The 24,191-nt window shown below is 42.7% G+C and overlaps 2 protein-coding genes and 1 long non-coding RNA gene across 3 annotated transcripts in view; 1 reads left to right on the forward strand and 2 right to left on the reverse strand.

Moving 5' to 3' along the window:
- Positions 1 to 316: 316 nt before the first annotated feature.
- Positions 317 to 4,534, reverse strand: LOC124096473 (uncharacterized). The gene is made up of 3 exons (XR_006852858.2): positions 2,111 to 4,534; positions 1,883 to 1,967; positions 317 to 1,773 (listed from the first exon to the last, which is right to left on the reverse strand). It is a non-coding gene; the product is annotated as an uncharacterized LOC124096473 (long non-coding RNA).
- Positions 4,535 to 4,797: 263 nt separating this feature from the next.
- Positions 4,798 to 6,557, forward strand: Nanos1 (nanos C2HC-type zinc finger 1). The gene has a single exon (XM_046450290.2). It carries the CDS (start codon positions 4,866 to 4,868, stop codon positions 5,736 to 5,738), a length of 873 nt encoding a protein of 290 aa, XP_046306246.1. The 5' UTR covers positions 4,798 to 4,865; the 3' UTR covers positions 5,739 to 6,557.
- Positions 6,558 to 9,294: 2,737 nt separating this feature from the next.
- The window catches only part of Eif3a (eukaryotic translation initiation factor 3 subunit A), a 36,012-nt gene continuing 21,115 nt past the window's right edge, over positions 9,295 to 24,191 (reverse strand). Inside the window, exons 15-22 of the mRNA XM_046450097.2 lie at positions 23,323 to 23,445; positions 22,748 to 22,901; positions 21,883 to 22,067; positions 16,514 to 16,602; positions 14,676 to 15,364; positions 12,371 to 12,575; positions 11,764 to 11,954; positions 9,295 to 10,545 (exon numbers count right to left, since the gene is read on the reverse strand). Coding sequence (XP_046306053.1) covers positions 10,298 to 10,545; positions 11,764 to 11,954; positions 12,371 to 12,575; positions 14,676 to 15,364; positions 16,514 to 16,602; positions 21,883 to 22,067; positions 22,748 to 22,901; positions 23,323 to 23,445 — 1,884 coding nt within the window. The 3' untranslated portion in view covers positions 9,295 to 10,297. The remainder of the gene's footprint in view (positions 10,546 to 11,763; positions 11,955 to 12,370; positions 12,576 to 14,675; positions 15,365 to 16,513; positions 16,603 to 21,882; positions 22,068 to 22,747; positions 22,902 to 23,322; positions 23,446 to 24,191) is intronic.

The raw sequence follows: 24,191 nt of genomic DNA on the forward strand, positions 1-24,191 counted from the left end.
TTTATAAATGCATATAGTTGTGCAAATGCATACAGTTGTGCACCCTCCCCACTTCATCTTAGAACACTTCCGTAAATAACCCAGGAGCTCCTCCTGCCCATCTGCAGTCAGCCCCACCCACCCACCATGAATATCCCCAAGCAACTGCTAATCTGCTTCCAAACTCTATACCACTATCTTTTCTAGAAATTTCATACAAGTGGAACTGTACAATATCTTTTGTGTCTGGCTTCTTTCGCTTAGCATGTTTTTGAGTGTCATCCATCCTGTTGTATATACCCATAGGTTTTCCCTTTTTATTGCTGAGGAGTAGTGGTTCATTCTGTGGATATACCACACTTTGTTTATTCATCAGTTGGTGGATTATATTCAGGCTATTATGAATGATTCTGCTAAGAATACTGGTGTACTAGGCTTTGGACCTCTGTTTTCATTTCTCTTGGGCACATACATGCTCTAAGAGTACAGGTCATATGGTAAATTTATTTATTTTTTATTTGGTTTTTGGCCATGCTGGAGATCAGACCCAGAGACTCCCACAGTCTAGGCAAGTGCTCTGCTGCTGAGCTACACCCTCAACCCTTTTTATTTTGAAACAAAGTCTCACTAAATTGTCCAGACTAGCCTTGAGCTTGTAACCCTCCTGCCCTAGCCTCCAAATTGCTGGGATTAAAGGAATGTGCCACCGTGCCCCACTAGAGTGCTTTTAAATGGACTTGATTTTGTTTGGGGGACATCTGACATGGTATGTGATGTACCCATTTTGCCCCAAGTGGTACTTGCTCTGTCCCTTCCCACTGCTGTGCACTGCTGGCCTTTCCAACCCCCCTAGCAGAAACTCAGCTACCCCAAGAACGACCTGGTGCATCTGAAGAGGCACACACCCAGCTTGGAGTGAGAACAACAAAGGTGCAAGTCTCAGCCCTGCTACTTCTTAGCAGCAGGAGTCTCTGCAGTAGCAGAGCGAATCAGCCCTAGCCCTACAGGGCAGCTGGGCGAGGTGGGAGCCGCTGGAGAGACACGTAGAGGAATTATTCCTATCAGCTGGGAGCCTTTAGCCCACAGGCAGGGGAAAGTGATACCCTAAAGCACCTGCCCTCAATCCCCCCTATCCCTTTGAGACCTTGTCTACACACAGGCAATTTTGTCAACCGAGTCAGCTACAAGAATACCCAGCTCCAAGTGGCTCAAACAAGGAAGTGTACGCTTCCAGTATGCTGAGTTATCTTGTGCAAACAGTCACCAAGTCACCCCAGGACTGGGTCAGCAGCCCTCTTCTTACCCCCACTGTGACCAGGGGAAATGAGATGTTTTCTGCTTGTCTTAAACCTGTAAGCGGCTGCCACTTTACATGAGGAGTCCCTTCACTTTTCAGAGGAAAGAGCTGTGGCTCAGAGGCGTTAGGTTCCTCATCCAAGGCCACCTGTGTCTTTGCAACCTGGCCCAGCAAGCTCCCCATTTCAGCAAGGGATGCTTCCAGAGGCATGACATGGACAGAGTCAACACTCTGCAGGCAAGATCCCCCCCATGCCAGCCCCTCCTCACCCCTGCAACCCCACAGCTGGGGCAACTAAAGCACTTCTGGCCCCTTGCAAAAGCTTGGCAAGCAGGCCAGCAAGAACCCAGAGCCCGACAAACAGCACCTCTAGAGCTGCTGGACACCAGCCAAGCTGCCTCATTCCGCAGGGCTGACTTCATGCTTCTGAAGAGCACAAGGCCTGTGTGCAGTCTCTCAGGGTTCAGCTCTTCTGCCAGCAAAGGAAACAGCCCTGGCTGGGGACATGCAGAGAGGTGAGAATGCAGAGCCCAGGCAGCCCCACCACCACCACCCATAGGAAACTGAGCAACACCCCTGACTGCTAAGATGAGGCCTGATGCCCACCCGTCTTCTTGCCTTGACTGTCTGAGGGTGTCCTCTGGAGAAATGTCCACACCCTGGCTACTTCCACCTGTTTCGTTCCAGACTCCTGGAAAGAGAACAAAAGACAGTCAGACTTCATGGGAAGTATTAAGAGCCACTCTCAAGTCCGTCCTCCCACCTCAAAGAGCTGGCAAGCTCACTGCCAGGCTGAGGACTGTGCTTGGTGACAAAAGTAACCATTTATTTTACCCAGAGCTGGAGCAGCTGCCACTTTGCCCCTTCTATGGTGACTAACAGCAAAGGCTTCCAGGGTACTATGCCCAGCATGCGCCCATGACAAACACCTTTATGCTTCGCTTCCACTTTCAGACTTTCCTTTTGGGCCAAATGCCTGCTTGACAGCGGGCAACGGTGACAACGAGCAAGGTGAGCAGCCACGGAAATAGCACGTGGCCAGACTCCAGAACACACTTGTTCCTTCCACTTCCTTCTGGGGCATCTCTGTCCTGTCACCACTGCCCACTCACTCAGGCTGCAAGTCCCCAGCAAGGCATTTGTTCTTATTCAAGTTAATATCCAAGTTCTTATTCTCCTCATTCCATTACATAAGAACTATGTGGGGCAAGAAAGAAGGTCTCCGTTTGTTTGCCTTCCTTCGTTGGGCCTGACCCAGAGGGAGCAGACACAGTAGTTTTAAACTTTCCTTGCTGAACTTTTTCTCAGAATGATGGTTCCCACTCTTCAGAGCTCAAAAAGTCTGCATCCCTTGGAGATATGCAGGTGCAGGATCACGGTGGAATTTTCCATTTATAGAATAATAATCTTCATACCACTCTGGGGCCTGCAAGAAGAGCTCAAGTTCAGTGTCAGCAAACCTGCCAGGCTTCTGTGGGAGTCCCAGAGCACTTGGGCTCTTCTATTTATTTTTCGTGGAAGAGGGGGAAGAAATAAAGGATGACTTTTTAACTTGAGTGCCAACACAAACTTGAATGAGGAACTGTATGGGCAAGTGGATTGTACTACTGCCTGGTTGCAGGTCTCATATCACCTTTTGTCCGGGGCTAAGAGCCCTAACCCAACAGGTGATCAGAACAGGCACCACTTTACTGCCTCAAGTCCTTCCCTGTGCCTGCCAGCAGGCCTTGGATTGCTTCCTGCAGGTAGGGGCCCAAGCCACAGGCACATCAGACCATCTCATTACTCTTTCCACCTTCCCTTGCTCTGCATTTGAATTCTGTCCATGCATGTACCAATTCCATCTCTTGAAATATCTTCTAGACATGGTATGGTGGGGAAGCCACAGGGTCAAGAGAGATTGGGCCCCAGTCCTGGTGGTGGCTGTCACACAGTTAACTGTGTAACCTCAAAAAAGTCTTTCTCTTCAGAAGCTCATTTTCTTCATCTGTAAAGACTAGTAGTAATGAGCCCAAAGACCTCTTCCACCACTAACACTGATTCACCCACTCATTCATTTTAATGTCAGCCCAGGCCAACATTAGCATCCTCTGCCAGGCCATCCTAAACCTGAAGGGTACAGCCAGACCTGGAAGTGTGACTTCGGGCCTAACCAGGGCTTCCGACCTCAGGGATCCCATCTCTTAGTTTCAATACCCACTGCACGGTCCAGAGCCCGGGAAGGAAAGCCTTGACCTGCCACTGGCCCAGACCATGCATTTTACTGTGCAATATCTAGGTCACATCCTAGAAGAGCCCTCAGTGCCTCAAAACTTTCCTTCTTTTGATCTTAAAGGGGGAAAAAAATTACCTCTTCCTGGGAAAGGCAAGACAACCTGTCATCCTATCAGTCAATCAAAAAGTATCTACATTTTGTTCTCCAATGTTTTTACAAATAAAAATCTTATTTGCCTCAAAGCATTAAATTATAATGTTGGATATGCTATTTTTCAAATTGCATACACCCTAGATTTCAATCCAGACCCCCCAGGGGAGAGAGGCTTCACACCCATCATCATCATCACTGTCCTAACCTCTGTGACGGATGAGACGATTTTCTGGCCCTGCCCTCACTCCAACCTAAGTCACCAGCGAATGGCCCCAGACTGAACACCTGTAGGAAGGCTCTAGTCCTGTGGGAAACTCCAGCGCACCTCCGCTATTTACTAAAACCGAAAGCTCTCTGAGCCTTGGAGGTTTGTGAGTATTTCATTCGCCAGAAAACGTTCCTGAGCCCTGTGCGATCAAAGTTACTGGGTCGCTGGGCGGCTACGTTGTAAGAGGTGCATCCTGAGATCTCCCCCGTGTCCTACCTTCCACGGCTTTTCTTGCGCAAGTTGGCGAGAAGCTAGGAGGCAAAAAGAGGGCTTCTCAGTCCGCAGCCCAGGGCCATCCTAGGCTGGAAGGTGGGTGAGTAAACCCTGGGGCATCCCCCGCCCGCCATCCCGAACCCTGTCTTCGGCGACCCTCACCACCAGACCCAGGGAGGCCCAGGCCTGATCACCTGTTCCAGCCCAGGGTCCAGCTCTGGAATCGAGGCGAGCCTCCGCCTGGGTCGGCTCTCCCCTACTTTCCCTCACCTCCCCGCTGCGCGTGCCGCGCACGCCCCCTCCCCAGCCGCCACCAATCAGCATTGGGAGCGGCGCCCGTGGCGCTGGGGCTCCGGTCCGCAGCCAGTTAGCGCCGCGGTCCGAGGCGGCGCCTCGCCCGCCCCCTCACAATATGAAAGGCGCCCCGCAGCTGGCGAGGCGGGCGCAGCGCGCTGGGCGCGGGAGCCGCGCGGGTCTGAGCGGAGCGCGCGCACTGCCCGCCCGCCCTCGGCGCGCCCGCCTCTGCTCCGCCTCGGTCCGGGGCGCAGGCGAGGTGGCCCGGGCGGGGGAGCGCAGGGGGCAGGGCCGCGGCGCCGAGGAGGGGCGCGGGGAGGAGCGGGCCCGATAAAAAGCAGCGAGGCGGCCCCACCCCGTGGCTGACCGGCGGGCAGGCTCGGCGCGTCCCTTCCGTCCGGCCTGCGCCGGCGGCGGGGAGGCGGCGTGCGGCCCGCAGCCCGCCCATGGAGGCTTTTCCCTGGGCGCCCCGCTCGCCCCGCCGTGGCCGCGCCCCCGCGCCCATGGCGGTCGTGCCCAGTGCCCGCTACGTGAGTGCCCAGGGTCAGGCGCACCCGCAGCCCTTCAGCTCGTGGAACGACTACCTGGGGCTCGCTACGCTCATCACCAAGGCGGTGGACGGCGAACCGCGCTTCGGCTGCGCCCGTGGCGAGGACGGCGGTGGCGGCTCCCCGCCCTCTTCGTCGTCCTCGTCCTGTTGCTCCCCCCACGCGGGGGCCGGGCCCGGGGGGCTGGGGCCGGCTCTGGGGCCGCCAGACTACGACGAGGACGACGACGACGACGACAGCGACGAGCCAGGGTCCCGGGGCCACTTCCTGGGGGGCGCGCTGGAGCTACGCGCGCTGGAGCTATGCGCAGGCCCCGCCGAAAATGGTCTGCTGGAGGAGCGCTTCGCCGAGCTGAGCCCGTTTGCAGGTCGCGCTGCCGCGGTGCTGCTGGGCTGCGCGCCCGCCGCCGCCACCACCCCCGAGGTGACGCCGCGAGAGGAGCGGGCCCCGGCGTGGGCGGCCGAGCCCCGACTGCAAGCTACCTCGGGGACAGCCGCCGCCCGGCTGCTCAAACCCGAGCTGCAGGTGTGCGTGTTCTGCCGGAACAACAAGGAGGCGGTGGCTCTCTACACCACCCACATCCTGAAGGGCCCCGACGGGAGAGTGTTGTGCCCGGTGCTGCGTCGCTACACGTGCCCCCTGTGCGGCGCCAGCGGCGACAACGCGCACACCATCAAGTACTGTCCGCTCTCCAAAGTGCCAGCACCGCCCGCCGCGCGTCTGCCGCCGCGCGGCGCTAGGGACAGCCTGCCAGGCAAGAAGCTGCGCTGAGGGCCCGGCGTCCAGTCTGCGGGCACCTGACGCTACTGCATTCGCTGCCTGCCCTCCGTTTTGTTCTGCGAACGGTCTTTCCCTGTTTATTGGTTGAGATGCGGAGCTGTCAGCACTGGCTCAACCTGGAACGTCGTGAAGTCGGCTGTGCGGGAGTACTTCTGTCAAGCAGATTGAGACTAGACGCTGATTTTTTTTTTTTTTTTTTTTGGAGGGGGATGGATGAGGGGGACTGTTTCTAGTTTGCACACATCCAGGACTGCGAAGAAGGCTGGATGTGTATTTCACTAATTGAATATGGCAGCCGAGAGACGCTATTTACTGTATACGTCGACCTATTTTAGATGCGCGTCGGTATGAAATTATCTCTAATCTTGGGTGTTTCGTTTTATGAATGGAGGCACTTTACTAGGTCTAGTATATTTTTTTAATAGCCTCTGAACTGAGCTTAAAACTGACAATTTTATGGAATGTCAGCAAAATGACTATTTTATTGTTTGATGCGCTATTTTAGTTGTCCTTAGTTATATTCTAATTCCAGGTGAAGCAATTATAAGCATTATAAGAAGTGAAATTTAGTTCTTTTCAGTATTAATTTGGGTGGGTATTCCCTCCTTGTGGCTTGTTTCCGTCCTAACTGGAGGTGTAAAATGCAGTCTGTAGCAGGTAGAATACAGCTTCTTTTATGTACCAGATCTTTTATTACTGAACTAGCAACTAGCCTTTTTCACCTTTAAAAACTGTGCCAAGTCATAATCATATTGTGTATACACTTGGAGATGGTGCTGTTTAAAAAAAAAATTATACAGTATGATTGCATAGCATTTTCTCTTCATGCCCCCAACTTCCCATTTCCAGTTTTTTTTTTTTAAATACTGTTTAGTTGCCAGTGGACCTTTATTTTACTCATATGTGGTGCTGCGAATAGAACCCAGTGCCTTGCAAAAGTTGGGGAAGCGCTCTACCACTGAGCCACAAACCCAGCCCACCACCCAACAGTGCTCAGGCTCATCCTGACTTGCTCAATTTCAGGATTCCTAAATAGTGAAGGAAAGCTTACTGTAGCCATTATCCCTCAAACTACAACACAAGATGGGAAAACTAATGTAATAACATGGAGTGGAATCTTCAATACAGGTTATCTGGCTTCAGATATTGGCACACCAGAATTGGCACTGATCAAAATAACTGCTGGGGATTGCAGAGAAGAAACATGGCTCCCCTCATGTTCCCAGTCTTCACAGAAGACACTCATATGCTTCTGGAACCCTGCCAGTTATCAGTGAGAAACCTGATTCATAGGCAAAGGTTTCTAATCATGACCTTACTTCCAAGATCATTTAAATTCAACATGCTGCATGCCATACTATGGTATGTAGACACCTACCCATGAAGACAGATGTACGCAGCAAAAAAACCGAAGTGAATTAAGATGAACGCATGAACACAACTATCTGAAAATACCACCAAGAGATTAAGTACATAAAGCTACCAGTAGGCAGATTTAGCTAGGGTATTAGGAGCCAGACTCCTTTGGTATTAAACAGCTAACTTCCTCCATAGCAAATTGACTTGATCTGGAACACTCATTTGAAGGCATGACAGAGGCTGAGGTAAATCATACTGGGTGGCTTGTGAGCCCTTTTGGAACCAAGGGGGGAGGGGTAGACAGGCAACCTGGGGTTTTTTTTGTTTTTGTTTTTGTTTTAAACCAAGAAAACAATCCACTGGGAAGTCTAACTGCAGATCTGACTGGGCCTAAGTTTAAGTAGCTTAGTAAAACCACTAATTACTTGTTCTGTTCTTTTGCTAGAAGATATACAATTTAAATAAGCTTTGTTTTATGTAGGTCAATATGAAGTTGGTACTTCCCTGGCTGCTCTGCTCTACCTTTTCAAAATGGTCACTCACTATAGGGCTGGGGCTGTAGCTCAATGGCAGAGCGCTTGCCTAGCATGTGTGAGGCACTGTTTGATCCTAAGCACTGCATAAAAATAAATATTAAAGGCATGCTGTCCATCAACAACTAAAAACAGGCGAGGGGGGGGCGGGGGTCGACATCAGTATAAACAAAGAGTGCATTTTTCCAGGCCAAAAGGCCTAGACAAGTGACCAAATCAATTTGGCTGCTTTGAATTTTTCTAAGCCAAATCATACTGTTCCAAATTATAATTCCAAATTATACATGTATAATTCCAAATTATACATGTTCAAGCAGGTGATACTGACATACCCTTAATACAAGAGAAATCACTGTGATTAGATGTAAATGATAATCTGCTCCCCCCCCCCCTTTACTGAGATCTGTTTTAACACAAGGTCTCCCACAACAAGCTCTACAGCTGAACTACTCAGCCCACTCATTCACTGTTCTGACATTACTTTACCAGAACTTGGAACACTAAGCATGGAGTTTGTTGTAAAGTTCCAAAGCCTGGAGAGTATTGGGAAAGGTCTCCTTAGAATTAGTTGGCTGGCCATTATATTAATCTATTTAAAGTACCCCATATCTCACACAACCCTGCCCTAGCAAATCTGCCTCAGTTTTACAGCTAACATTGAAATACTGGGAGCTAAAATATGAAGAGAATACAGCCCAATGAGATCTCCACCCTCAGGCCATCTATGTTAATAACAATGTTCTTCCCTTTTAAAAATGCAGAAGCCACTGAACATGGGTGCCTCCTAGCACATCAGTGAGTGGGTTGGTTGTTTAAATTTAACATCTTAACAGTGTGGGAGCAGAGAGGGTCAGAGTCCAGGATAGCAGAAACCCAAGTGCTAGATGACAAAGCAACAGCATCAGACTCCTCTGCCCTTCCACTGTGCTCTCAGTTCTGATTCCCAGGACAAAGAAACCCTGGGAGAAGGATGTCTGGGAAACGGTCCAAGCCAAAGGGGTAGGTTTGCAAACTGGCCTTGAAACCTGTTATACATGCTTCTATGACTCACCTAAACAAGTCTGATAAAATGTATCTTGACTGGGACTTATCTATGACATCATATGTACAATTTGCTTTACAGTAACAAATTCATAGCAGGTCATTGCCCCAGATAATCACTGATCTTTTTATGAAAGAAAAGATTCTCACAGAAGAGCTTTTAAGACTTCCACATGTTTCATACACCAGAAATGAAGTGTTTAAAACTGATCACTGATAACAGAAAAGCTGCATCTGATTAAGTCAAAAAGCATCAACAGTCCCTCTTCTGGCCTTGTAACTGTACCAACAGGAACTCTCAACAGTGCTCAGTAACAATCAAATTTCCCGTGCCCACAGCCACTAAAATTTAGTAAATAACATTCTCTAAAATTAAGTCATGCCCCCCACCAGGTGAAATTAAGGAGTTTCAGTTAAGAAAGGAGGGCACTTTATAGGAAATGCCCTAGCTGCATTTGCTTTCTGTGTTATAATTAAGGTTGTTTTCTTTTTTCTTTGATATTGAACATTGAGACATTTAATGGCACTGATAAAAACTCAAGTAAAATAAACTTCAGCTGAAAATGCAAACTTACCATTATATAACACTTTACGATCACAAATCAACACTAAAACAAATTCTGTAAGTATTTTATTTATCACTGAAGAAAAAACACAGCAGCAAGTTCTGTGTTGGCTTCAATAAGACCAAATAGTTAATCTTTAACATAGCTACTACACTCCAAAAATTGAAGTCAACACAGTCATTACTACAAATTACTTGTTGAAAGAATCTATTCTGAAGAGAAAGGAAATTAAGAAAAAGAATTTAAAGAATTCCTCCAAATCACACATTTATAAATATTGTCATATTTAAAATGCTTGAAAGGCATGAAGTCTCCATTAATGGAAAAGCAGTTTGCTATTGGCAACAGAAAAAAACAGCAATAGTTTACCAAATGCTTTAAAATTTAAAAGCTGCACTGTTTTGGGTTTGCACTTGAACAGTATTGTCATTACAATAATGACTGCAAATTGCTTTATACTCACCTCTTCTTAAGTAAAATCTACAGAAAATCCCACTGTATCCAATGTCTGTAATATTTACTGCACTTAGAGTGAACCTAAAAACTTCCTAAATTTAGTTAATAGTAAATACCTCAAAATACCTAAAGAGGTATGTTTCAACCGCTAATGGTGTGAAAATTGTTTCAGATCCAATGGTTTAAAGGGTCTTCGAATACATTTTAACAAAAGCTTAACACCTCATTCCAAATTAATATCAGATATTTCAAAATCAAACAAAAAAATATCAGTTCTATACCAAGATAAGGTGTTACTCCATACCCGACGGGTTCACATTTTAAATTTATTTTTTAGTTTTTCTCTTTTGTAAACAAGTGATTGATGAAATAATGCAACACCTTAAATTCCAGAAAATGGCATGGTTTTCCAACCTTCTGTGGATACGGTGCATGATCAATCTATTATATAGGATTAATACAAGTTCATGCTTTTTGTGTTATGGTGAAACAACATTAAAGAATCCAATTTAGATTGGTTGAAGAACAAGTATAATAATCCTTGAATGTGATCAAACCTATGTAAGACACGAGTCTGAATCCACCATCTTGGGACTTAACGTCGTACTGTGGTCCATCCATCTTCATCAGTCTCATTTTTAGTACGACGAAGGGATTCCCTATCTTTCTCAGCTCTCCATGAGGTCTTTTCTTTTTCACCTTCTCGGTCTCGGTCCCGGTCTCGTTCCCGTTCCCGTTCTCTTTCTCTCTCTCTTGAAAGAGCTGGGGGAGGAACTCGGCGAGGGGGATCCCGCTCTTCTGCCCGGTCATCTTTCCTATCATCAGCACGTCTCCAAGAGCTTACTAAAAAGTTCAATTTAGAAAATAAAGCTTAAGTATATACTATATTCTTCTAGCTCGTGCTAAACATAACTCCAGCAAAAGGAATACTTCCCACACTGAAGATTAACAGTACAGAATCACAACTTTAAAAAAAAAAAAAAAAAAATCAATAAAAGTTCCACATATTTTAATTATTTTGACTCTAATTCCTGAAAAAAATCTTTAACATACTTAAGAGATAGAACTCAAAATTTCAAAACAAACAGAAATCATTGGCCTGGGAAATATATTAGTAGTTATAAAATTTTAATACAAAGTGATAAAACTCTGGCTGACCTGATGGGCTTATAATCCCAGCTACTCTAGTGTCAGTCAGGAGGATTGCAAGATCAAGGACAGTCTGGCCAACTTTAAACTTCATTAGCAAGACCCTTTCCCAAAAATTTTTAAAAGGACTGGGGGTGTAGCTCAGTGGTAAACTGCTTGCCTAGTATGCACAATGCCATGGGTTCAATCCCTAGCACAGGGTGGAGGACACTAGGTGAATGGACATTGTTAAATTGAAAGCATTTGGGGCTCTTATTGAAAAATTTAACAACAAATTAGCCATAAAAATATAAAATTTTAAATTATGGCTACAAGAGAATAAACTTATAATACTGCTGTACAGGCAGTAAATACTAAAAGTGTAGGATTGGGGCTGTAGCTCAGTGGCAGAGATGTGAGACACTGGGTTCTATCCTTAGCCCCACATAAAAATAAATAATAAAGGCACACTGTCCATCTACAACTACAAAAAAAATGGATAAATAAACAAATAAAAAATACTAAAAGGGTGTGAGAACAAGTACTTAAGTGCAATGGGCATATTAAATACATTAAAATATTTTTTAACGTTTCAACTGTTAAAATTTCAGAGAAAGAATTATTAAACTTTGTGCTAATCTGCCAGGATCTTAATTCTAAAATAACTGATTAAACTGCTTCTTCCTTTTTGCTAAATAAATTTCATCACTACATATTGCTCATTATCCAATTTGGTCTATTAATGTACTTTAAATTTAGAGATGAGCTAGGTCACAGCTTGACCATTAAGTGAATGAGAATCACAAGTTCTAAACTAAAATAAGACTGTTTACCTGGTTTGGGGTGTTGATGCAAATTTACAAAATAACTACATAAAACCCAAACTGCCAGAATGACTGTTCTCCAACACTCCAGCATAAATAACATTCATACCTTCTTCACGTTCTGATCTGAGGGGAGGCCCTCTCCGGTCTCTGTCATCTCTGAGATCTCTTCTTTCCCTTAGATCACGACGATCATCTCTCTCACGACGACGATCATCCCTATCTCTGTCATCTCGGCGACTTGAATCTCTCCAGCTCGAAGATTCCTCAGCTGGTCCTCTTCTCCAGCCACCTTCATCCCTGTAACCATTTAAAATGACAAGTTCTTGCTGAAGATAAACTATAAAGGCAATTTTAAGTGAACACATCATACCCAACTTGATGCTTAGTTTATGAATATATAAAGGACAAGGTTTAAACTCCTAAGTGGACCTCAGATACTGCACCCACGCTGGTTTCATTTCCAGTTTATATAACCTGTAGATAGCTACACACAGTTTAAGACATTGTCTCATCAAAGGGATAATTCAATTATATGAACTCTAAAATTTTATTACATGATTTAAGAGATAAATGAGAAAAGAAAGGTTTCTTAAAACAGTTTGGAATACACGAAGAGTATTTAAAAGAATATTAAAACTGTAACTCTACAAACAGTTTAGTTAGAAACATCCAACCTAAAAAGAAAAAAAGAAAGAGAAAAAAAATTTCCCAACCTGGGTCTTCTGAAGCGATCCTCACGATCCCCACCATCTCTCTCTCTGTCCCTCTCTCTTTCAGGGTCTTTCTCATTCTCCTCACGATCTTGATTGTCTCTATCCCTTTCTTTGTCTCTATCCCATTCACGTTCTTCTGATGGCCTTGATTCTCGAGGTGGACCCCAACTCTCTTCTCTGGCCTTTTCTTTCTCTCTCCATCCGCCTATTTTTTAAAAAATAAGCAACAAAGTATTTTTTCACTCAAGAAACAGATCAGTAATCATAAAGGTATGTTGACATTAACTCATTATTTAGAATGATGAAGACACTCCAATTTCATTTAAAAAGAAAAATCCTAAAGCTGTTGTGTGTCACTGCATAGACTACCTGGGTTTATGTTCCGTAAAATAAAAATATCATTGAACTTTTACTGTAAGCAAAGGTTTGGGGTATACAATTTGTCCTGAGGATAAGCAGACTGTTCATTTTAGCAGAAAACCTAAAGAGCTTTCCTTGAGCATTAAAGCCCAAATTATGAGTCATTTATACCTTGCAACATTCTCAGAATCTTCATCACCAAAAAAGACTCTTTTCATATTCCTGTCATCCACCACTTACCACCCACCATCTAGTCATGAAACAAGGACAAATGCTTTGATCCTGCCCCGTGTCTTGCATGTAGCCATGGATCTGAAATTTACAAAGAGGTCAAAGGAAGCAAACATTTCAGTGAAAACTTATAGCTGTACCACAAATAATTATTACTGTCACCAACACAAGACACTACCATAGGCAAAGCACTAACCTAAACCATATGCCTAAATTGCCTTGCTCAATCCTATCAATAGCTGAGTCGGTCTTAATATTATCAGATTCTGTGCTTGCTAAAAACTAGCAACCCCAAAATTTAGTCTTGTGGCACCTTACAGTCACTCCAAAGCAGCAAAAATTGTGAGTCGCCCAACATACACGACCACAGCTAAAGTGGGCAGCACTTTGCCTTCTGGTTTCAGCTCTTACTCTAACAAGTGTCCTTTCCAGGGATTATTTATTTAGTGCCATGTTTTCCATACCTTTGTGGTTTGCTACTGACTTCACTGTTTCAAACAACCCAAGCATACTACTGAAATGCTATCTAGTATCCCCAAGCACAAGAGGGCTATGAATGATGTCTCTTAGGGAGAAAATATATTATGTATCAAAAAAGCTTTGCTCAGACATGAGTTACAGTACTGTTGGCAGTGAATTCTATGCTCATGAAGCAATATTATGTTTCAAATAAGGTACCCTGAAAAAAACATATAAACATAGTTATTCTGACTGGCTAAAATATGACCAGAGGCCCAAAGGAACCTAATGTTATATTTCCTCTAGGACTCCTCAGTACCTACTGTACAGTTAACTACATTTTACATGAGGCCCCAAAGGTCACTTGCCCAGGGTCAGAACAGAAAAGATAAAGATAGTAGAAACCAAAGATAAAGACGAAGAAGCTGTTTGCTTAGATCCAAACTTAGAATGGCTTTCTACAGCACAAAGAATTGGGAGTAGAACCAGTGGAGATAAGTTAGTAGGTAAAAGCAAGACCTCAAAGAATTATGGTGGCCCAGACCCAAGTTCAAGCAGATAGAACACAAACGTGGGTGGTTTTAAGGAACATCAAAAAGGCAGAACTAAACTGAATCAAAGATTAAATTAAAGGATGAAAGAGACCAGAGAAAGGAGAGCTCCCAAATTCCTAGATTATACAGTTAAGACAGTGGTGAGCCGACAGAAAAGTAGGAGTTTTATACAAGTTGAGTCTAAAATGTCAGTGAGGTTTCCCAGTGGAGACGTACCATGTGTTAAAAGCAGCTGTTGCCAATGTGCAATACGCAGACATCACCTAAAGATGGTCACAAATGTGTCATAGACACATACAACTATAGAAGTATCATAAAGTGAAAAAGATGAGTAGGCCCAGAACTAAAAAAATGAAAAGAGTTCTTCCATGTATAATCCTACAGTAGACAGGAGTCTGCATAAATATTTAATAACGGTATATTTTAAAGATCTATTTTCAAGAAGGCTGGCCTAAGACAGAACCTGAAGAACACTTAATATTTAAGTGATGGGAACAGAAAAATAGCATTCAAAGCAACATCCAACTGAACAGAAAGAAAATGAGCCCAACACCACTACAGAAGACAGTACCTGTTTTGGGGTGTGGAACAACAAAGGAAATTTTTGACATGAAATTGACTACATAAGGCATTTATGGAAAAAGAAACATATCAGATGCCACAAAGCATCTCAACTAGTTGTCTATATACCAGAATTTTACCTGGCTTGACAAATGGCCTCCAGGGACCAGGTCTGGAGTCTTCACTTCGTCTGGGAATCCGATCCTCTTCATTACGTCTGGGAATCCGATCGTCATCCATGTTTCTCCAAGGCCCCCTGTCATCATCTGCACCACGTCTGGAAATTCTATCATCGTCAGCATTCCTCCAAGGTCCTCGGTCATCATCCAACCCTCGCCTGGGACCCCGGTCATCATCCATGCCCCGCCTGGGACCCCGATCATCATCAGCATTGCGCCAGGATGATCGCTCATCATCAGCACCTCCTCGCCTGGGCCCCCGGTCCTCATCCATTCCACGTCTTGGTCCTCTGTCCTCATCAGCTGTTCGCCAGCTTCCTCTGTCGTCATCCAGTCCTCGTCTAGGTGGTCTATCATCATCTGCATGACGCCAACTTCCCCTGTCATCATCACCAATTCGTCTGGGAGGCCTGTCATCATCTGCATTACGCCAAGAAGGACGGTCATCATCTGTTCCACGACGAGAGAAGCGATCTTCATCAGGACCACGTCTAGGGCCTCTGTCGTCATCCATGCTGCGCCTAGGCACCCGATCATCATCTGGTCTAAGAGAGGACTCTCTCTCTTCATCATCTCCCAAACGCCTGGGTCGATCTTCATCTCTCCGATGAGGCCTTTCCTCATCGCGCCCTTCTCCACGTCTCCACTCCCTACAGAGGAACAGCCACACATTTTAAGGTCAAGTATTTTCACAAAGCATCCCATCATTCAGGAATTGTATTCTATTTTATTGCCTTTAAAAATACCTCAGGCTAGTATGGTGATGCTCACCTAAAATCTCAGGACTCAGGAAACTGAAACAAAAGGATTCCAAGTTTGAGGCCAGCCTAGGCAACTCATGAGATCATCTCTCAAAATATAAAAAGATCTGGGGATGCAGATGAGTGGTAGAGCACTTCTGGGTTCCATCCCCAGCAGCAAAAAATAAAAACCACCCAGGCACAGTAGTACATGCCTGTAATCCCAGTGGCTTGGGTGGAAGAAACAGGAAAATTAACTGCAATAAAGCAAGGCCGTAAGTAACTTCAACTTGGAAGGCAGAGGCAGAAGGATCATGAGTTCAAAGCCAGCCTCATCAAAAAAGCAAGGCACCAAGCAACTCAGTGAGACCCTGTCTCTAAATAAAATACAAAACACGACTGAGGATGTGGGTCAGTGGTCAAATATCCCCAAGTTCAATCCCCAATACCAAAAGGGCGGGGGGCAAAGTGGGGAAACAAGAACCTTGGCAATTTCTAATCTGTTATAATGATTATTCTAAACTTACTTTCTGAACAGAAATTAAAAAGCTGGCATTCTTGTCTACCACTAGTAGTTATTTCAAGGACAGCTACATCTATTTAACAAATCTAAAGAAAAAGTGTTACAGAATTCTTCCTTCTTACTCTCTAAACTCAATACTCTTAGGGAATTTAAAATATCTGAGATGAGTGTTTAGAGGTTAGTCATCATAGTAAGGGTGGAATAAAGAATCAGGCATGATAATAATTCTCAGCTTTTCCTTTCTCCATCCCTACAAATAAGCTTATTTTTAAAACCACTGGTAGATGTTGAGTGTGGTGCACACACCTGTAATCCTTTGAGGCCAAGGTACGAGGATCACAAGTTCCAGTGTCAGCAACTTAGTGAGGCCCTAAGCCACTTAGCAAGACCCTATCTCAAATAAAAAAGGGCTGGGAATGTAGCTCAGTGGCTAAGTATCCCTGGGTTCAATAATCCTAGGTACTGGGGAAAAACACACACACACCCCGATGGAGTATTACTAGGATCCACAACAAAAATTCTGTGACTCTACTTACTTCTCTGGTGGACCCCTCCTCCACTCAGAGTCAGCTTCAGGTCCTTTTCTCCACGTGCCTTCAGAGTCTCTATCTCCCCAACGAGAATCCTGCATAAGCAAAGCAAACAAGAAGCACCACAATGACAACGATTCATAACGACAACTACTGGTATTACCAAACATAGTCAATTCTTGACCTCAAGCCCTTAAATATAAGAATGTCTTAAAATTTTCTTTTTTAATCTGCAATCAGACTGCCAGTACAACCAAACTAATATTCTCAAATATTGTACATGGCTTTTATAAGCTGGTAAAACACCACTTGAAATCACCCTGAGAGTACACATCTGGAGCACCTAAAAGATCTACAGATTACCACTGGCCTAGAAATTCCCTTTTGAAAAATATGATGTGGGGAAAAAAAAAAAGTGCTCTGAAACATACATCACAGTTCCTACTGAGCACATGCAAAAGAGTAGAATAAATGAAATGTCTAACACAATGCTTAGATTAACAGTGTTTCTCTCTTGAAAGCACTGCACTAAAAATCATGAGATATTTAATTGGTATTTCATTAATACCAATGAAAATGAAAATCTGGCACAACATTTCAATGAGCACCCTCTGACGCAGCTTGCCTGCTCCTACAAACATAACCTTCAGCCATAATTAGGTATGTAAGGCTCGCTGGAAGATACAGCCTACAGATGAGAAGCACTGAAGGACACATGTAGTCAGATAATAATTGTTCTTCTGCTATCATGGATGACTCTGGCCTATTAAGAGGAAGGCTGTGCCAAGACTTTCCCAAGTGGACACAAATTAAAAAGTCAATGTAACTAATAACTAACATGGTCACTCCAATGGAGGGGGACATACATACCCAAAGACCACATTTCTCCCACTCCTCACATTTCCTTTAAAGATGTTTTTCATCTTTTTTCCTACTTTGCTTTTCAAGGTGCTCTTCTTTATCTTTTAATGTTTATTTTACCCTTGTCATCTTTATGCAAAACAAAGAATTCAAGATATTGCGCCCCCCTCAATTCCCTTTCAAGGAGGGTGGTACTGAAGACTGAATCCAGCAGTATTCTCCCTACACTAAGCTACATCCCCATATCTTTATTTATTTTGAGACGGGGTCTAGATAATTTGCCCAAGCTGACCTGGAATTTGCAATCCTCCTGTCTGAGCCTCCTACTAAGTAGCCGAGATTATAGGCATGTGCCACCAGGACTGGCCACAAATACTTTAAAGCCAGTAGAGCAAATAGTGGAATGGGCCATGCTAATGAACAAACAGGAATTTCAGACAACTTACTACACACACACAAAAAAAAGAAAATTTTTAAAGATAATTCAGTAATGGTTGTACAGTTATAGTAATCTCAGCTAGGCAGGAGGATGAAGCACACAAACAACACAAAATCCAGGCAAGCCTTAGCAACTTAGTGAGACCCTGCCTTAAACAACAACAACAAAAGGTGGCAGGGTACAGCCGGGCATGATGGCACACATGTGTAACAGTGTGTGATGCAGGAGGTGAGGGAGGATCACAAATTCAAGGCCACGGGGCTGGGGACATAGCTCGGTAGGGTGCTTGCCTCGCATGCACAAGGCCCTGGGTTCAATCATCAGCACCACCAAAAAGAAAAAAAAAAAAAACAAATTCAAGGCCAGGCTTAGCAACTCAGCAAGCTCTAAGCAACTTAGCAAAACCATGTCTCAAAAGAGAAAAAGGGCAAGAAAAGGGTTGAGGATATGCCTCAGTGGTGAAGCATCCAGGGTTCAATTCCCAGCACTAAAATAGATAGTTAAAGTGACCACACAAGGGGCTGGGGATGTGGCTCAAGCGGTAGCGCGCTCGCCTGGCATGCGTGCGGCCCGGGTTCGATCCTCAGCACCACATACCAACAAAGATGTTGTGTCCGCCGAAAACTAAAAAATAAATATTAAAAAAATTTAAAAAAAAAAAAAAAAAAAAAGTGACCACACAAAAGAGATTTTGAAGAGAAAAGGAAGGGAAACTTCCTTAAGTTAATATAATCTTATCTTGTCTAAGGAGAATTATACCTCTGATTTTAAGAGTAAAAATGCCAACAGTGAATAATGAAAAAAAGACCAATCCCAATGAGCCTAACATCATCAGTGAAATGATTAAATTCCTTTTAAGGATAAAGAAAACTGTAGAAATTTTCAAGGAATAAAAAAGCATCTAGGGGGTTGGATTGTGGCTCAGCGATAGAGCGCTCGCCTGGCACGGGCGGGACCCGGGTTCAATCCTCAGCACCACATAAAAATAAAGGCATTGTGTTGTGTCCATCTACACCTAAAAACTAAATAAATAAATATTTTTTTTTAAAAAAAGCATCTAGGGCTGGGGTTGTGCCTCAGCGGTAGAGAGCTCGCCTAGTATGTGAGGCTCTGGGTTCAATCCTCAGCAACACTAAATAAATAAAATAAAGGTATTGTGTCCAACTACAATTAAAACATAAATTAAAAAAAAAAAAAGACCAAGATCAGTAACAAGAATCCTCCCCTGTGTGATAATGCATTAAAAAGAATAAAAGATGATTTTGAAATGGCCAAACACTGAACCATTGTTCAAGTATGAGAAAGAAACAAAATCTCTTGAGATACACACAAAGACATTCTGTGGAAAAAGAAAAAAAAAAACTAAAATATACAAAATAAAACCAAAATGTATCTGCAAAGAGGAAAACATGATACAGTATAAACATATTTAGCACTAAACAATTGCTAGTAAGATTTTTCTGTTGTTTTCTTTTGTTTAAACAAAGCATCGCAGCTTACATGGTTGGGCCTTTTCCCCTCAAGAAAAAGTAGAGGGCTGGGATTGTGGCTCAGTGGTAGAGCGCTTGCCTAGCAGGCATGAGACACTGGGTTTGATCCTAAGTACCACATACAAAATAAATTTAAAAGCTCATATTGACAAAACTGTAAATTTGATATATCAGTAATTCATTAAAAAGAGAAGGAGGAGGAGGAGGAGGAGAAACTGGAAGAGGGGCTCCATGGTAGAGTGCTTGCCTAACATGTATAAGTCACTGGGTTCAATCCCCAGCACTACAAAAGAAAAACTGGAAAACTATTTGCCTTTGATTTTATTGTCTACTGTGTTGGTTCACTGTATGACCACCATACTGGAAATTTCTGAAATAACTTATTATTTTTGACAGAATAATTAATATTTCTTAATTATTACTGAAATAAAACAAATACCTTAAAAATAAACTAACAGTTGCTCACATAGCCATAAAATTTACTGCTAAGGAGTCCTAAGTAGAAAGAGAAGAGGTTGTAATGATCTTGAGGCAAAATATACCCAGCAATAATACCTAAGTAAGTCATGCTCAGAATTTGGTTTGTTCTGTAGAAGTAGAAACTAAAATTTATACTATAAAAATTTAGATAAATTTTAGGGAAAATTAGTGGTAACCACAAGAGGAGGAAATAAAAATAAGCAGAGAAAAGTCCTTAAATTTGCCTTAAAGAAAAAAGGCTCAAGAATATGGAAGCAGACAGCATGAAAAGAGAGGCATTACAGTAATGGTATGTCCTTATAGCCATGGGGTGGGCACGACTGTAATAGGGTAAAATGACTACAAGTATAGACAGATGGATTTAGGAAAGCTAACTAAAAGAATTTTTAAAAACATAAATTACAGGAGGTCTGTTTTCTTTTCTCAGAAGATGAAGTTTTAAATAACACAGCAGCTCTGATTTCATACATATATATACAAAACTTTTTGTCCAACAGAAAAAAATATTCACAAAAACCTAACAATGTATTTTAGAATGCACAGAAATAAAATTGGAAATTAGCAACAAGGATAAAAATCCTACAGGGTGCAGTGGCACATGCCTATAATACCAGCAACTTGGGAGGTTAAGACAGGAGGATCATTAAATTCAAGACCAGCCTATACAACTCAGTGATTCTGTCTCAAAATTTAAAAAGGCCTGGGGATATAGATCAGAGATAAAATACCCTTTGGTTCAATCTGGGGGCGGGGCCCCAAAACTTTGTCCATATACATTGTAAAAGTAAAGACCATATTGTAATAGCATGAGGTCCTTCCATAAAGATAAGCATCCAATACAGGTGTGGCACAGAGAATGCCATGCCAAGCTATTTCTCTTAAAATAAAAGTTGACCCACGAGATACAGTGGCCTACACCTATAACAACAAAGGAGGCTGAGGCAGGATTGCCAAATTAAATCAAAGCCAGACTCAGCAACTTAGTGAGGTCCTAAGCAACTTCATAAGCCCCTATCTCAAAATTAAAAATTAGGGATTGAGTTGTGGCTCAGTGATAGAGTGCTTGGTAGAGCACTTGCCTGGCATGTGTGAGGCCCTGGATTCGAGCCTCAGCACTGCATGTAATTAAATAAAATTATAGGGGCTGGAACTGGGGCTGAGCAGTAGCTTACTTGTCTAGCTTGAGTGAGGCACTGGGTTCAATTCTCAGTACCATGTGTAAATAAATAAAATAAAGGTCTATGAACAACTAAAAGATATTTAAAAAATAAAAATTATAAAAAGATCCACTGCCGACTAAAAAAATATATATATTTTAAAAAATTCTACAAGTGGGGGAGCTGGGGACGTAGTCCAACGGTAAGCACCCCTGCACTCAATCCCAGGTACCAAAAGAAAAGAAAATGTTAAAACAATGTTTTCTCTAAAGAGCAAAGTGGGCACATTCCAAGGAAAAGGAAGAATACAGAGACAGGCATCAGATACATAAAGCAGAAAGAGAAGAAAGTGGTGACAGCAGGGCTGAGGTTGTGGCTCAGTGGTAGAGTACTCGCCCGGCACATGTGAGGGACTGGGTTCAATCCTCAGCACCACATAAAAATAGTTTAAAATAAACGTATTGTGTCCATCTACAATAAAAAAAAAAACGGTGACAGTAGAAACTAGTGAAAAACGCAATAACCATGAGAAGCCTAATGTAGGGACACAAAGAACAAGCTTAAGAGTTCTTTGATTAAGTGGGTAACATACAATCAATCAGGAAATGAAATTCATGAGACACAAGATTGTAGCGAGAATACAGGTCAGTTTGACAATATGTATTATAAATATTTAGAATAGTGTTTGAATCATTTAGGAATCTGATTAAACTGCAGATTCTGAATCACGAGGTTTGGGCGTGGGCCTGAACAAGCTCTCAGGTGATGCAGACTGTTTTTATCTCTGCCCAAGAGAGAATTTGTGTCACCTTCTAGGTATCATGCAAGAACATTAGTTGATATGTCAAGATTATTGTAATGTTTTGAGCAATAAAAAAAAAATTAAAAAAAAAGAACGTTAGCTGACAAACATGAAACTCATTACAACGGAAAATCATCTGTGCTCACCTTCCTAGAAAGTGGGTCATCGCCAAGTCTTCTCTCCTCTTCTCTGCGGCGTTCTCTCTCTTCAATTTCCAACTCCCTTTGGCGTTTTTTCCTTTCTACTTCTTCTAGTTTTTTGACACGCTCCTGATATTCTCGAAGCTCTTCCTCACGTTTGGCACGCTCAGCCCTCTCTCTTTCTTCTCGCTCTATATAATTTATTTGGTTACTAAGTGTTCCTCTCACCAGCACTTTTTCCCCTAGTTTTAGGCCTAATTTTCTAGTGTTAAATAAACAGGATGCACAGAGTAGAACAAAATTATAAAACAGCTAAATGGCATAAGATATTCAAGAAAACAAGGATGAGATTAGATTCCCTCTCTCCATTCCTGCAAATCTGAGATTCCAGACAGACGACCATTTGACAGCCTTCATTTGGCATTCATTCTTCAATCAATGTTAATACCTTTACAGAATTCAGTCATGAAAAACAAAAAGCATGAATTTTTAAAAGATCAAACAAGACTCAGGAAGTTGAAGCAAGAGTTGCCCAAGTTTGAGGTCAGCCTGGACAATTTAGCAAGGCCCTGCCTCAGAAAATAAATAAATAAATAGATAGGCTGGGATGTAGCTCAGTGGTAGTGCCGCTGGATTTAATCCCAGTACCGCAGGGGGAAGAAAAAAAAAAACAGAGGATCAAATATGTGGAAACAAATCCACAAAGGACACAGCATCTTCAATGTAACAACCTGGATTCTGAAAACAGTTCGCTATAGTGCTAAAAATTCACCTATCTAGATTCCTATATTTTCTATGAAATAAGATTGCCAAACACTACATTTGACATCAGCCAGAATCCATCCCTCCAACCATGTCTATGTGGTTTTACCTTTCAGCATTTGCTCCTCGGCCCTCCTCTGCTCCTCCTCCTCTTTTTCTCTATAGTAAGTTATTCTGCGCTCTTCTTTACGTTGCCTCTTCCGCTCCTCCAAACGATTATGTCTTTCTTCTGCTAATCGCTCTTCAAACTGTTTAAGTTTTTCCTACAATGAAACAGTCACCCAACCAAAAAAATAATAATTTTTTTCCAAAAGAACAAACTACATTTCTTAGAACCCGAAAAAGGAACCTCCAAATACAAAGACCAGAATTTCCAACCATATCTGCATGCCAAATTTCTTACATTTTACATTGTTGATAAAATTATTAAAATTACAATGCCTAGGAACTCTGATCTCAAAGTTGCTGTTTCATTTCTGAAACATTAAACAAACCTGTACAAAGAGACTTTCACATTTAGAAAAGGTGAAAACTTTTCCAAAATATTTCTACTAAAATAACATTTGAATATTCTTTAGTAAACACATTAACTCAGGACAGAATGTACCACTGTGTTTACAGTGAATATTAAAGCAAAACTAAAAAGCTCATAAATAAACTTTTCCTTAAAACCAGTATATTCACCTCATAAACTGACTGCCGCGCCGCTTTGAGTCGCATCACAAATAAATCTCTGTCTTCAAGCATTCGCGACATTCGAGTCTTATGTTCAAGAGCCTTTTCCCGCTCTAGCTGCATAGTAGTAATCTGCAAGTACACAATACAGTTAAATTTAAAAGTATTTATTACTGATTACTAAATCACTCCAAACAAATTGCCAACATTCTCAAACAATTAGCAATCACTACTCCCTTCCTTCTTCCATCTTCCAATAAAAGTGGCATGATAACCATCATTTTTGCCCACAGGTCCCCAGGAAGGCACTCAGGCACAAGGAGTCCTGGGGGAGCTATCATTTAAGAGATAGGATTTATTTAGTACCATGATATCAGAAATTTTTATGAGATACATTTTTTAAATATTTATTTATTTTTTAGTTGTAGTTGGGGCACAATATATTTATTTATGTGGTGCTGAGGATCGAACCCAGGGCCTCACATATGCTAGGCGAGCACTCTACTGCTGAGCCACACACACACACACAATTCACCCATTTAAAGTGTACATTAGGGCTGGGGTTGTGGCTCAGCGGTAGAGCACTTGCCTCCCACATGCGAGACCCTGGGATCGATCCTCAGCACCACATAAAAATAAATAAGTGAAATAAAGGTGTTGTGTCCAACTACAACTAAAAAAATAAAATATTTAAAAATAAAAAATAAATAAAGTGTACATAAAGTTATTTTTTAAATAAGCATTCCAGTTGTCCTTTGTGTTACTCCGTTTGTAATGAATTTTCTTTTTTTTTTCTTCGTTTTCTCTTTGCTATTAGGGATTGAGCCTGGGGTGCTCTACCTCTAGATAATTCCCCAACCCTTTTTTTTTATTTTGAG

This window comes from Marmota monax, unplaced genomic scaffold, assembly GCF_021218885.2.
Source record: "Marmota monax isolate L192 unplaced genomic scaffold, Marmota_monax_Labrador192_F-V1.1 WCK01_AAM20220418_F8-fsc00004, whole genome shotgun sequence".
In the NCBI taxonomy this organism is placed as follows: Eukaryota; Metazoa; Chordata; class Mammalia; order Rodentia; family Sciuridae; genus Marmota; species Marmota monax.

Excerpts from the sequence above, each read along its gene's own strand:
- Nanos1 (XM_046450290.2), top strand. The coding sequence starts at position 4,866 with ATGGAGGCTTTTCCCTGGGCGCCCCGCTCGCCCCGCCGTGGCCGCGCC.